Genomic DNA, 14,263 nt, shown 5'->3' with positions numbered 1-14,263 from the left:
ATTAAGCACAGTTTTACTACAAACAAAACAACAAAGCAGGGGTTATTGGTAACTAGTTCAACCTAAAAATGTAGAGGATTTCCACGGAACAACTTCTAAATGCTATGCATACATAAAGTGCCATTTTCAGCATCTATGGTTTAAAAATCCAAGTGAATGTGAACATTTCCAGCACTGACAGTAAAATTTGGTATTTGTAGCAAAACAGTATCAATCACAACACTGTCAGTATCAATCCACCAAAACATGCTACACTTTCACTATAACAAAACCGTGTTCAATATTCCTAAGGGTCTATTTAACTTCAATAACTGCATTAACTAGTCTACTGCACTGTAACCTTATTAACTGCATTTACTCGTCTTCTGGACTGCAATTGATTAACTCAACTGCATTAACTCATCTATTGCACTGCAACTTTAATAGTATGTCTATAATTTATGCACACTTAAGTCACTTGCACTGTTGTTTAGTCTAAATCGGGGGTATCCAAACTTTTTGTAAGCGAGGGCTACCAAAATATCTAAAATCCTTTGGAGGGCTATTTGTTGATAACATACTTTCAACCTTTAAACATGTGATTCCTTATTTTTATCTCACAGAACCAAATTCAGTTTTCTTATATTAAAAAATATATTAAGGCTTATAACACTTGCTTATAAGAAAACTTTCATGACGATGTACTTGGCTGATCGGTGTAGTCACAGATTTATTATTGGTGAGCCCTGTGTTTAGCGCGCACATTACCGAGTTCATGCGGGCTACCAGGTGCCCACGGGCACCACGTTGGGGACCACTAGTCAAAATTATTATCTGTTCATAGCCACCTGTACATGAATGTTCATAGTATATAGCCATCTGTATATATTGTTCATAATACTTACTTCTGTCATATTTTTATAGAACATACCTACTGTAAAGTATTTTCATAGTCCATGTATAATATTTTCCTAATATTGTATTCTGCATTTATTCACTGTATATCCTGCACTTGCTTATTGCACTTCTGGTTAGACCTAAACTACATTTCGTCACACTGTAGGCTACTTGTATATGTGTAATTACAATAAAGTTGAATCTAATCTAATCTCATCTAAAAAAAACAATGTTGGTCTTGCATGTGTACCAACTCTCCACAAATCCAGTCTAAATAAATTGTCTATTTCTATTTAGCAGATGCTTTTATCCAAAGTGACTCACAGAGAGTTCAGGGAGCACTGGAGGAGCAATAATACAATAGGTGCTAATACAAAGTTACTAGTTTCAACAAATGCCACTGTTGAGAGAAAGAGAGAGTGTTAGTGAGTGTACATTCATTTTTTTGTAATACGGTATAAATGGTTGTGTAATCTCTCTTAAACAAGAATAACCGAGTTGCTACCGAACAGCTCAACAGCCTCCATCAACGCGCTACACTCCCTACCACTGACGTCACTGGCACGTATACGCATCATAGTGCCACGCAGCACGCACAGTCTCGATTACGTTGCCCGGCGGAACAACACTCAACAGCGATTGAACGGTGAAGCACACGCTCTTGCTTTTACCGACACTTTTGTCTAGCGGTTCATTTTGAAAGTCGATCATGTCGGTGAATTACGCCGCCGGCCTCTCTCCGTATGCGGACAAAGGCATCTGCGGTCTCCCCGAGGTAATGTTTACATCTGCTAGCACGATAGCTAGAATTAGCTTCGTTTCGTGCACATCAGCTTCATATAAACACACGTCAATCTTTCTTCATTTTTTAATCTTATGCAGTTATAAGAGCTTTCAGCATACGCATGCAACACAAAGTGCCGATGTTCACGAAATAAAAACAATAGAACAGCGCAGATGAAAACAGTGCAAAATGACATAAGGCCTTAAAGTGGTATTTAATATACACACAGTAAAAATATACAAAACATGATTGGTTTTATATCAATACGCCATAGTGCTTAGCAAGTAGAAACAGGTTGTTGTTGTGATGATAGAGCTGGACAAAGGACGCGGGGACTCTACAAAACTTCAGCCGCTATTAGATTATTAATGATAATCTCAAATCAAATTTTTTTTTATTTGACTTGCTTTGCCTTTTATGTTTTGCTTATAATCAATGTTTTCTTGTACAGCTGCTTTGTAACAATGAAAAATTAAAAAAGCGCTGTATAAATAAAGCTGACTTGACTTCAAACTAAATGTGTCATATGTTATTGCACACGTTTGTATACATAAAGATGGATGTCGTTATATGTATAACTAGACATAAACTGTACATTCGTTTACACGTTTCAAGTAGGCTAACCTGTTGCTCAGATGGTGGGGCACAAGCAAGCAACACCAAGCTCGTGGGTTCGCTCCACATACTCATGAAGTGTAGTTTGCTTTGTATAAAAGCATATGTCAAACGCATAAAGGTAAATGTAGGTATTTATATAAGGTTTATGACGTTGGATTACTTCTTTCAGTGTGTTGGCTAACAATATGAAAAAATGAGGCGAAATATTATTGATTTATTTTGTACGAAGTAGTTGAACTTTACGTTTGCCGATGTTTGACCTGTATGTTTGTGTGTTGGTTTTTGCAGATATTTGACAGCCCAGAGGAGTTGAAGACTAAAGTCGAGACTTTGGCCCAGTGGATCAGGGACTCTCAGTACGTGGTCGTACACTCGGGGGCTGGAATCAGCACCTCAACAGGGATCCCAGACTTCAGGTAACACGCACACACTTTTATGATGGAAGAATGTGTTTTTGGAGCTTGAGCATTTTGTGTACTGTAACTGTACGCATGAAAAGTGAGAGATTTTTAAAAAACAATGTCTTCAGATGAAGAAGGGAAATCATGGTATTATCAGTTTTTTTTGTGTGAACTGTTTCTTTCAGCGCAATGAAGTCCTACTTTATGATGCATGGCACCCAGTAACAGAGCATGTAGAGAATAGACCATGGTTGATTCAGTAGAACATGGTTTTGCGAGCGAGTGCTGGATTGTGCGCAGATCATTTGCTGTACAGCAACAGAAATAATTGCATATCATTTAATCTACAAACACACGTAATAATTCTGGTCCACTTTTTAACAACCATCTCAAATTCAATGTATACTTTGATTTGACTCGTGGGCTAGAAGTATAAGAAATCCACTACTAGGAATAAAGCATGATCCGTATATATGATCCGTAGAAAGCAGTCCATCAACGTGAACCACAACCTCAGATTTCTCAACCAAAAAAAGAGCCTTGTTTGGCTTCAATATTGTGTGTGTGTTTTATCCAAAGTCAACTGTTTAGACACAACCCACATGTCTCAAAGTGTTAAAAATTTCTTAATGGTTTTACAAAAGCTTCTCCTTCATTTATACTATCTAATGTGACCAGATTAATATGGGACTCTTAGAAAGTGACTGATGTGTGAGCGTTATCAAGTAAATGTTTGTGGTAAATGCAAAGGGCTGTCACTAGATGGAGGTATAGAGCAGGAAGAGCAAAACCATCTGACATATGTTAGAAATATACTGCTTACTGAAAGATGCTCATTATCGTTGTTTCTTTTTTTGTCAATCAAATCCAATCATAGGCCGATCAAATAGTACGTCCAGAAGACATGTTAAAGATCATGCCTGTTAAAAGATTACTAACTGTTTATTTGTGCAACTTTTTTGTGGGATATAGGTCTAGTGTTCTCTGTTTTGTACTCATGTTTGTGTTACCTTCACACAGAAAAGGTTTTGTCATCTTTGCCCATTACAGTCATTGCCATAAAGATTTCAGTGGGATGCAAAAAAGAAATTCGGTCATTATGCATGTATGCTCATGTGGTCTTTATTAAAGATTACAGTTAGTGTGGTTTTGTGCGTTTATTACAATTCAGTGTGACTATATGAAAAATACTTTTTTCTGCCTTTGTTATAAACAACATGAGGAGTTTTCAGTAAATTTATTTAAATGTATTTATTCTTATTTATTATTTGAATACACGTACAGCCAAATCATTGGTTCTGCCCCAGGAGAAAAGGTAAACACGTTTTCGTGTTTGATGTTGTAATATATAAGTTTCATCCGATTAGCAACGCACCACAATTTTCTTTCAGTTTCTTTTATCGCAGAGCTGTGTTGCCTTCTGTTCTCAATACTGCCCTGTTTGAACAATCTTACAATGATGCTGTGCAGTGTTTCAGGAGTGGAAGCTGAGTTAGGAAAAAGACGACTGACCGCCTGCAAAACAAATTGCAAGCTTTCTCAAAATTGAAAATTCCAATCTTTTCGGCTGGCTTTGTGCAATTTGTGGGAGTCAGAGAGTGCATGCTTTCATCCGTCCAGTGGGAGACCAAGTTCCCAGGCGTTTACAATGAGCACCAGAACTAATCCCTGGACTGGTCAAAGTAAATGAAATATTGTCATTTAAAAGTTTTATTTTGAGAAAAATAAGTCTTTAAGGTCCCCTCTATACCAATTTTCTTCTGTTCAGATAAGCATGCATCCCAATGTAAGTGTCAGTTAAGGTTTGGTCTCTAAAGTGTACATTGTCCGATTATTAGAAAAGTAGACCAGGCTTTATGCTTTTGGTTTTGACTAGACTAGATTTGTTAGTACTCGTATCCAAGTTTACAAACAGAAAAGAGATGCAGATATTTCTGTCTGTTTATATGTGAATATTTTATATTAATGTAAATGTGCACAGGAGTAAGACCCGAACTGAGTAAATTGCTCTATTTTAGGGCTGTGCATTATATAGAAATATTGCAAATTATGCATATATTTTGCAATAACAGAATTATTATAAACGGTCAAAAAATTACCTATAGAGCATTTTGGATGACGTTAACAATGCTGGTTCCAGTGTTGGCATCTTGCTAAGTGGTCTCAAGTCTAAACATTTTAGGTTGATGCAGATCAATAGATATAGAAAATAATATTTTGTATGGCATATCGAGTATCGCATTATTTAGCATGCTATCGCATTTTTCTTTAATATCGCACAGCCCTACTCATTTATAATGGATGTCTTACAGTTGTCCCTCCAAGCTCCTCCATCTGGAGTTTGATTCATTGAAAGCCTCTCTAGCCTCCTGCTGTTCACCAGGATGAGCAAAACCTTATCTCTGTCATCTGAGATTTAGAGTCCAGGAGCGTTCACAGAATAACATCAGGGGGGACACAGGAGGGGATGACAGTGGGATTGTGAAATCATTTTGAGTTTTTGCCTAAAATCCACTTAGAACTTACTTCAGGTTACTTGCACAAAACTTGTTTTTCTCAAAGCCTGGTCTGAAACATAGCAAGTTGTCCCAGCAAAGGTGGAATAAAAGCAATATTTTGTATAAAGTATTATTTTAAAACAAGAATGGGATGCGTTTGATATGAAGATGTCTGTGTTTTTTTTGTTAGAGGTCCTAAAGGAGTGTGGACGATGGAGGAGAGAGGAGAGGCGCCTCAGTTCAACACCACATTTGAGGACGCACGTCCGAGTCTCACTCACATGGCCCTGCTGCAGCTCCAGAGAGCCGGACATCTCAAATACATCATCAGTCAGAACGTGGACGGCCTTCACATGCGCTCCGGCTTTCCCAGGTGATCATCATGTATATTGCGCACAGAAATAGGTAAAAGCTTTCTCAGAAGGCTGGTTGCGTTTAGTGTGTACAGGTTTTTCACAAAGTGTGACACTCAGCAAGCAAATGGATATTCACAAACACAATGTGTGTATTCCTGTTTGGCGAAATGCCTCCAGCTGGTCCAGTATCAGTTTGCAGTTTCTAGCGTCTTTGATCTGTTGAAACTGTTTCTAGTCAGATTCACACTCAGCATTTTGGTTTATTGAAAGCAATTAAAATATAAGCTTAAAGGTGCAGTCAGTGAAATCTAGCGGCAAGGTTGCGTATTGCAAAATCCTACGCAAAGTTTTATAAATGAGGCCCCAGATCTCAACCCAATAGAGCATCTTTGGGATGTGGTGGAACGGGAGCTTCGTGCCCTGGATGTGCATCCCACAAATCTCCATCAACTGTAAGATGCTATCCTATCAATATGGGCCAACATTTCTAAAGAATGCTTTCAGCACCTTGTTGAATCAATGCCACGTAGAATTAAGGCAGTTCTGAAGGCGAAAGGGGGTCAAACACAGTATTAGTATGGTGTTCCTAATAATCCTTTAGGTGAGTGTATATTTAATATACATTTCATATTTTGGGTGAATTCTAATAGAAAATTGTTACTAAATTTTACGTTATTTTTTGCTTACATTTACTCACTTCAATGGTACATTTAATTGATTTCAGACATTTAAAATGTACTAAATTGTTTTGAGAAAATCGCAGTTAAAGCTTTTACGTTGCAAGTTTGCAATGACATGAAGTCATTTTTGGGTGAACTATCCCTTTAAATCCTTCCACATCCTAATAGCATATTTATTTATTTTCTCATTTTATCTTTTAGGGATCGACTCTCGGAACTCCACGGGAACATGTTTGTTGAAGAATGTGAGAAATGTGGCAAGTATGTTGCGCATCATTTTTGACATACGTGTTACATTATAATCTGACCTGTTGTTTGTAATAAGACCGTTCTTTTCATAGTGTTATTAAGCAGGTGTTTTTAAAACATTTTTAGTAAAAGAAAGTTACATCATTTCCGAAATATTACATTTTATATGTGAAATTGGCGTCTAAATCGAAAGATGACTGAATTGATGCATTTAAATCCTTTTTAGAAATGGAAGCATATCATAAAAACCTATAATTTCATCTAAAGGCTAAAACTAAATCTCGCCCACCGATGTTAACAGGCCGATATTGGAATCATTTAACACCAATGGTTTATTCTGCATGGATGCAATGAGTTGCATGTCTGTTTAAACCAACGTTTTTCTCTCAGCAAAATATTTAAATGGCAACAGCACAGACTTTAAGTTTATTAGAGGAATGTTAAGTTAAATATTAGAGTTAATGTTGTTAATAAAAGAAATATTGTATAGCCAAAATCACCTGTGAAGATTATGTATTTTAATCTTAATTTGTGCCTCTCTTCAAATGTTAAATGGATCCAATTCGTGTTCAGTAAAAGTTCTATGCAGTTGACCAATATCGGAATTGGACGATACTATAGTTGTTTGTTAAAATCGGTGTTGGCCAAAAACAATCCTATCAGTGCATCCCTAGCTCATACCTTTACATTAGACCATACATTGTCTATTGATTCTTGCTTGTGTTTCAGTCCCAAATCACACCCCAGCGCTGGACACAAATGTAGCTAAATTGTCTTTTCCTCGAAGCTGTACGAACTTACTCCTAAAACAAGACAGATATGGATTAATCTTTTTTCACTGCAGACATTGATATAGATAGAGTATTGATTGAGTATGTGTTTCATAGTTCGGCCTCTGACAGAGAAACCCTTTGAGAACAGTGCGCCATCGATCGCACACCAAACTCTTTATCAAAGGAGCAAACTGGCAGGTTTCCTCATGGCGATAAGCAGTTTTTGTTTTTTTTAGACAATACGTTCGGGACACAGTAATTGGAGTGATGGGACTGAAGCCAACCGGACGGTACTGTGATGTCACACGTTCCAGGGGACTCAGATCCTGCAGGTGACTTTAGAATCTGATGACAATATTCAGTGTTCCAGCATTGAAACTGACTTGGACGCACTGCTGTGGTGATGCAACTGCAAACCAATAAAAGTGAATAGCAAAGCAACGCGAAAGATGTCTGTCTGACGCTTGTATGCTAAAAATGTTAAAATAGCTGTGTGCGCGTGCGCGCCACCTTAGATTACTGTAGCTATTACTCATAGGTGTGTGTGTGTGTGTTCTCTCGACAGAGGCAAACTGATCAGCACTATATTGGACTGGGAGGACTCATTGCCTGACAGAGACCTCAACAGAGCAGATGAAGCGTGCAGGTACGAAAGATGAATGTCCTGAGGATAACAGAGAGATAGAAGGGAGTTGTCTAACTAGACTTTTTCTCCCGTGGAACACAAAAGAAGATAGTTCGAGAAATGTCTCTGTGGTTTTGTGTTCACGCGATGAAAGTCAACGGGTCTCAGTGTTGTTTGGTTATCAACGCTCTTCAAAATATCTTCTTTTGTGTTCTGCAGGAGAAAGAAACTCATACAGGTTCAATATGGCATGTGGGTGAGTATATGTTAGGGCCGGGACGATATATTGTTATATTTTATGCTCCGTTTCTCGATGAACTACGGTTAAATGCCGCCACATCCGAAAGCCAGAGGTCGCTCTTGCGCAGAATATGTGACACACGGAAGAAGAATGATTTGCACATGTAAGATGTGTCCGAATTCGTCCCATATCTCCTATATAGTGCACTATTTCGGATGTGCGATATTTTGTAGTGTTGTCCGATTTCATTCCTTCTAAAGAAGAGCATTTTTTACCCACAACGCACTCTGATTTTGAGTTAGATTTCTGATTCGCTCACTCACTATTTCCTCTGAAACAACGCGAATCAACTATGTTCGTTGACTCATTTTCATTCACTTCTTCCCGATATAGCAGACTATTTATCATTCCCTATATGGGGAATAGTAAGTGAGTGAACGAATTCGGACGCAGCTGTAGTTCAAGAAAATGCCAATGGTCATATTCTAGCGATGTTCTTCAAACCTTTTCAGGTATTTTCATGATAATAAAGTATATTTATAGTGATGATGTTTAACATGTGTTGCTTTTTTTAATGCACATTATAAACGATTCAACATCGAGCATATTTTTTACTGATCAAAGAGCTGTAGTTCACAGAAGAGCTGTGCATAAAATACAGAGTCGAAGCCTTTTCAATTTCAGAATCGACTTGGACAGGTATGATTCGTGCGCCACAGCAATATAACAGTCAAAAGGTTTAGGTTGACGCCACACGGTCCCACAGGAGAGCACAGACTCTGCGCGGTCGAGTCTGGATAAGAAGCACGATAGAAACCCTTGATGCACGGCACTCTGGGATTGGCGACATCAGAGACAGTATTCCAATCAGACTTCTGTTCATACTTATTAATAATGTGTCAATTTTACTTGTACTGTTTTCAACTTTCCAATTCCCTCTGTTAGGTCACTCGAGGTTTTAAAGAGACTTGTAATCGTAAATTTTTCTTAAGATCTTACTTCAAATGTTCTTCATGTGCTCCTCAAATGAATGAAGTTAGAATAAAACAGAATTTCTGACATGGGTGCGGAGAAGATACAAAACATTTCTAGTTGGTATAAAACGTAGTTCATCTTACAGGTCTAAGCTGTAAATAAAAGTCTGTTATTGAGGCAGCACATAAAAAAATCAAAGCACTCAATACCGATTCACAACGGTAAGCTTATAAATAATAAAGGCTTATAAATATCCCAAACCCTTTAATATTAAAAATAATAGGAATGAATAAACATCACATAGATTCTGGTTTATGAGATGACATAATGGTGCTCATGGTCTTTATCTATTTCCGAGAAGGGTGAATTAGAGACTGTGTGTTGTATGAAAATGCTTGTTTCCAATATTATAATTATAAAAACGCAACTTATGTTATAATTGAGGATGAATGGATATTAGTGATTGTTTATTCACTGTGTAAAAACCGTCTCTAGGTTACAGAGGTGGATTTAAGCTGTAAATGAAAGCTTATGTAAGAGGCGATTGCAGTGGTATTTTTCAAAATAACTTCTTTTGTGTTCCACTGAAGAAAGAGTCAAACCCTCGCTGCCTTTCCCAAAAAAGAAACAACTTGAACTATAGACATACGAGGTATAGAGATTTTGAATTACATAACGTTTTGTTTTTGCTTTGGCTGCGTGTAGCGTCTGAACTGGATTTATTCAGTCATTCTGACACATGAACAAGAACACCGCAGCCGTTATCGTGAGTCTTGTTTTCATCGATTTGGTCCGTAATGTAGATTTTGAACAACGCTGTGCACATCTCTCCTCTATCAGGCGAGCAGACCTGGCCTTGACATTGGGTACGTCTCTGCAAATTAAACCTAGTGGAGATCTGCCGCTGTTAACCAAACGCACAGGAGGGAAATTGGTTATAGTCAACCTTCAGACCACCAAACACGTAAGTTCAACTCAATCGTCTTAAGAGTTGCAGCTGATGTAGGGCATTCCAAGTTAGTTTGGAGATGTTACAATTTGGGTTTATTGTAGTTTTCTTGTTTTATTATTATATAGTGATTTTATTGTTTATTCAGTTATTTTTCTTTTGTGTTAACAATTTTGTTGTGCGCATTTGTCAATGTATTAGTATTTTTTATAGTGCCACAAACCTATTTTAGTTTATGTGCAAGGAATATTGCTAATGTTCTTCCAATTTAATTTGTTTTCGTTTTATAATATTGAGGTTTATATTTGATTCCAGTAAACAGATTTCTATAGTTTGTGTCGATAAACTATAATAACATTGGTTGTGTACAGTGAGATCCGTCATGACACTTTTGAGCTCTGTATCTTACTTAGCAACACTGAACTAAACTTTGTCCTTTCGTTGTCATTATGAAATAAACATTTTTAAGAGGCTTTACAGCTGAATTCATCATCATCAGGATGGATTTACTTTTTAAGTTGGTTTTGTTCGTGTCTGTCGGCTGATTTCTGAATACATCACGTCACCAGAATGTTTTGAAAGCATTAATCCTGTTTGTTTTATACGGCATTTCCATCGGTCCGTGTTTTAACTGCCTGTATGAACTTAAAGCTCTTTTGCCATCAGAACTCATTGCTTTTGCTTCATAGCAACATTTCCAAATTGGATTATTTTGACAAATCTCATCTCAAGTTTTATTAATAGTTTTATTTGCATATATTTTCTAGTCATGTTCATTTTAGTTCACGTTTTTGAAATTTTGGTATACGCTTTTGTCATTTTATAAATATATAAAGTTGCTATATAAGATTCATTTGTTTTTATTTTATTATGATAATTTTAGTGCTTTAAACTTATTTCAGTTCATTTAAATTAATTGGAAAGTTTATTAATGGAACCACAAATGGGATTGGAATGACATGATTAAATGACAACAGAGTCGTAAATGATAACCGTGTCTTCGTTTTAGGTAAAAAAGTAAAAAGAAATGTCATGTTGTTTGTACTTAACTTTGTTAATCTGTTTTTATAGGACAAGCATGCACACCTGCGTATCAGCGGCTACGTTGATGAAGTCATGGGTCAGCTGATGAAACTTCTGGGATTGGAGATTCCTGATTGGACGGGGCCGACGCTGTGCGAGACTTCAGGTGGAGACCTGGACATCCTTCCATTCGGAACTTGGAAAAAGGAAGTCAAGATTGAGCTGAAGATAGAAGAAAATAAAGACGCAGTCCCGAAGAAAAGAAAGAAGAGAAAGGCAGACAGCGAGGGAAATGTGGAGAAGGATGTTAAGGTAGAAAAAGAGGACAAAGAAGCAACATCAGCAAACAAACATAAAGATGACGTCTCCAGTGACTCGGTACCAACCAAGACACAGAACATGCATTCTTTAAATAGCGCCTCCCACAATTCCCTATGTCCTTCTGATGTTAAGAGAACAGTAACAGAACCTTCAGATGACGTTCTCTTCATAGAGAACTCTTAACACACCGACGAAAGCTGAATAACAAAACTCAGGCCACCATTGACTCATATGTCACATCAAAGCTCCTGCATAATTCGCTTCCAAACACACCTGAACCAGCTTTCTTCTTTCAGGACACCTCTGATTAATTCATAAAACGTCATGCTCATGTTTATTTAATGTATTTATCTTAGCCTACGTCTCAAACTGAAAATCAACTATGTTAGATACTGTAGTAAGTGTCTGTAGGGATATCAATCAGATAAGGAAAGTGATGTCATAGAACTGTGATTGTGCAATATCACTGATAGCTACAGTAGTGGACAGTTTGGGTGGAGTAGTGCATGGACCATCATTTTTTGTTCATCTCAATTCAGGTTTAGTAAAGTTGAGAGGTAAAATTGGTAGAATACATGCTCTGCTCATATTCTACCCCGTTGTGCTGAAAAAGGAATAGTTTAAATGAAAATGATGTCATTTATTCATCCTCATGTTGATATAAACGTGTGGTTCTGTGTTCATAGGATGGAAGTCAATGGGGTTCAGTGTTGTTTGGTTACCGGTGTTCTTCAAAATGTATTTTGCGTTCTGCAGAAGAAAGTTGGATTTGGAAGAACACGAGGGTCCATAAATTCATATTTTTGAATTTATACCATCAAGGTTTTATGCAAAATGACATTATCATGACTAGTTTAAGTTAATGGAATGTGTAATGGAACGCATTTCGGTAAAATGCGAAACTGAGTTAGTCGTCCCTCGTGTCGTGTCTATTCACCAAACAGATTTTATTTACATTTTGGTGTGAAATATGAACCGAACATGTCTCATGAGATTCTCTCTCAAAAAAAGTGAGAATACTGTGATGTTTTTCTGTGTGTTTGGAGAGATTGTAAGCTGTTGAACTTGTTTGTTTAACACCGATGCTTTTTTCATCTTCGACTGTATCATGTTTATTTTTTGCCTTCCTACCTTTTTCATGAAGACTTGAAATATATTTATATAAGCAAGGGAAAACTCACCTTTTGCCTGTGTCTTTTTTAAGATGTAAGCGTTAGGTTCCAAACCTAATGAGCAGCCTATCAAGACTACGTCAGCACACTTTCAACTTCATGCTTCATCACCTATGAGGTTACGTTTCGGTTGTGACTTTAAAGGCAGCTGTGTACATGCTGTCTACTTATGTTTGCCCAGTATCTCTTTTGATCATGTGACAGAAGCCAGCAGTACCGGAGATGTTGGGACTGCAGGCTGCGGATTTCTCTTTTTGAAAGTACGGCATTAAATTGCCAAAGGCTTAAGAGATGGATGGTGACTGTCTCCCGACACGTCACTCCTCTTGTTTGATGAGAGGGACAATGGAAGTCAAGCATGCATCATGCCATTTGGCATTTACGGATTCAGCGTGTGGTGTTTATCTCCATGATAGAGGACGGAGAGACCCTGATGATCTTCTCAGCTGTCCTCACTGTCCTTTGTAGGGTCTTGTGGTCTGATACGGCACAGTTCCCAAACCAGAGAGTGATGCAGCTGCTCAGGATGCTCTCAATAGTCCCTCTGTAGAACGTGGTCAGGATGGGCGGAGGGAGGTGGACTTTTCTCAACCTTGGAACTAGGGTTTGAGGGACCAGGTGAGGAATTTGGTGCTCTTTACTGGTGAGCCGTTGATGTACAGCAGAGAGTTAAAGCTGGACAGTCAAAGTAATCTTGCTTGCTGTGTTGTCCTGGATTTCTTCCAGAGTTCCTACAAGGGTGTGTTATACGCTTAAAGTTTGCAGAGGTTGTGCAGTTCAGAGCTTTTAGTCAACAAAAGGTCTGATGCAATTCCAGCAAAAACCTTGAAAATTGGCAAATGTTTATCCACAAAGAAGTGTATGAATTAAAGGTTTGCTGATGTATTTACAGCCGATTTTTTTATATTTATTCCTCTCATATAATGGCAATTTTATTTGGCTACAGATTTGTTTCGAAGAGAAATAGTGTGATGTGGAGGTTACTGGTTGGACGCTAGTAAGAAACCATCATAACCATCATGGTGGTGAGCAACAAAATCAACCCCAGAAGGGTTCCGAGTAAAACAAACCAGCCAAACAAACTGAAGACAAATGAGTTTTGAAAGTTGTGGTAACAAAGTCCGCTAGACTTTAACACAGGAGACGGATTTTGAAAGTAAACTGGTCCTTTCGAATATCGACTTGAAAGTTTTGTTTGTACACACATTTCTGTACTGTTATTGATGAAAAGCAATAGGCTAAAAATATTTTCTATTCTTTTTTGTAAATTTGATAAGACATTGTCTGACATGTCCAACTGCAAGTTTTTCCAACTACACTGTCAACAATTTCAGACGTCTTTACCTCAATTTTTAATGACTTGATAGTCTGTTCCTTAAATTCACAGAAAAATCACTATTGCAACAATTGTTATTTAACAATTGTGCCAATTTAAACCATTAAAACATTCAGATGCAGCAAGTCATTAAAAATATATAATATTTTGAGTTGAAGTCAACAAATAAGAAAAACTTGAGACCAAAGTAAAACATTTCGGTGAAGTTGTATTTGTCCTGTATTCGTACTAAGGGGCCAAATAACAAAACTCATAAGATCGATTTTTATACCTAGCTCCACTTTTTAATAAAGCACCCTAAAAATCTCTCTTTGAAGTCTCCCTCATACCTGCATGAGGAAATGACACTGAAGAAATTGCTATTATAGAATTCAGCTGTTCTCTGT

The 14,263-nt window shown here is 37.5% G+C and overlaps 1 protein-coding gene across 1 annotated transcript; it reads left to right on the top strand.

Moving 5' to 3' along the window:
- The first annotated feature begins 1,467 nt into the window (after window positions 1-1,467).
- sirt6 (sirtuin 6) lies at window positions 1,468-13,435 on the top strand. Its single transcript, XM_079453472.1, has 8 exons — window positions 1,468-1,651; window positions 2,567-2,694; window positions 5,368-5,550; window positions 6,415-6,474; window positions 7,472-7,567; window positions 7,801-7,881; window positions 9,917-10,040; window positions 11,097-13,435. The coding sequence occupies exons 1-8, from the start codon at window positions 1,586-1,588 to the stop codon at window positions 11,550-11,552; spliced, it is 1,194 nt and encodes a 397-aa protein (XP_079309598.1). The 5' UTR covers window positions 1,468-1,585; the 3' UTR covers window positions 11,553-13,435.
- The last annotated feature ends 828 nt before the right edge of the window (window positions 13,436-14,263 follow it).

This window comes from Barbatula barbatula, assembly GCF_947034865.1.
Source record: "Barbatula barbatula genome assembly, chromosome: 3".
NCBI lineage: Eukaryota > Metazoa > Chordata > Actinopteri > Cypriniformes > Nemacheilidae > Barbatula > Barbatula barbatula.
The sequence above is the reverse complement of the archived record's forward strand: the minus strand, read 5'-3'. Positions and strand labels throughout refer to the sequence as shown.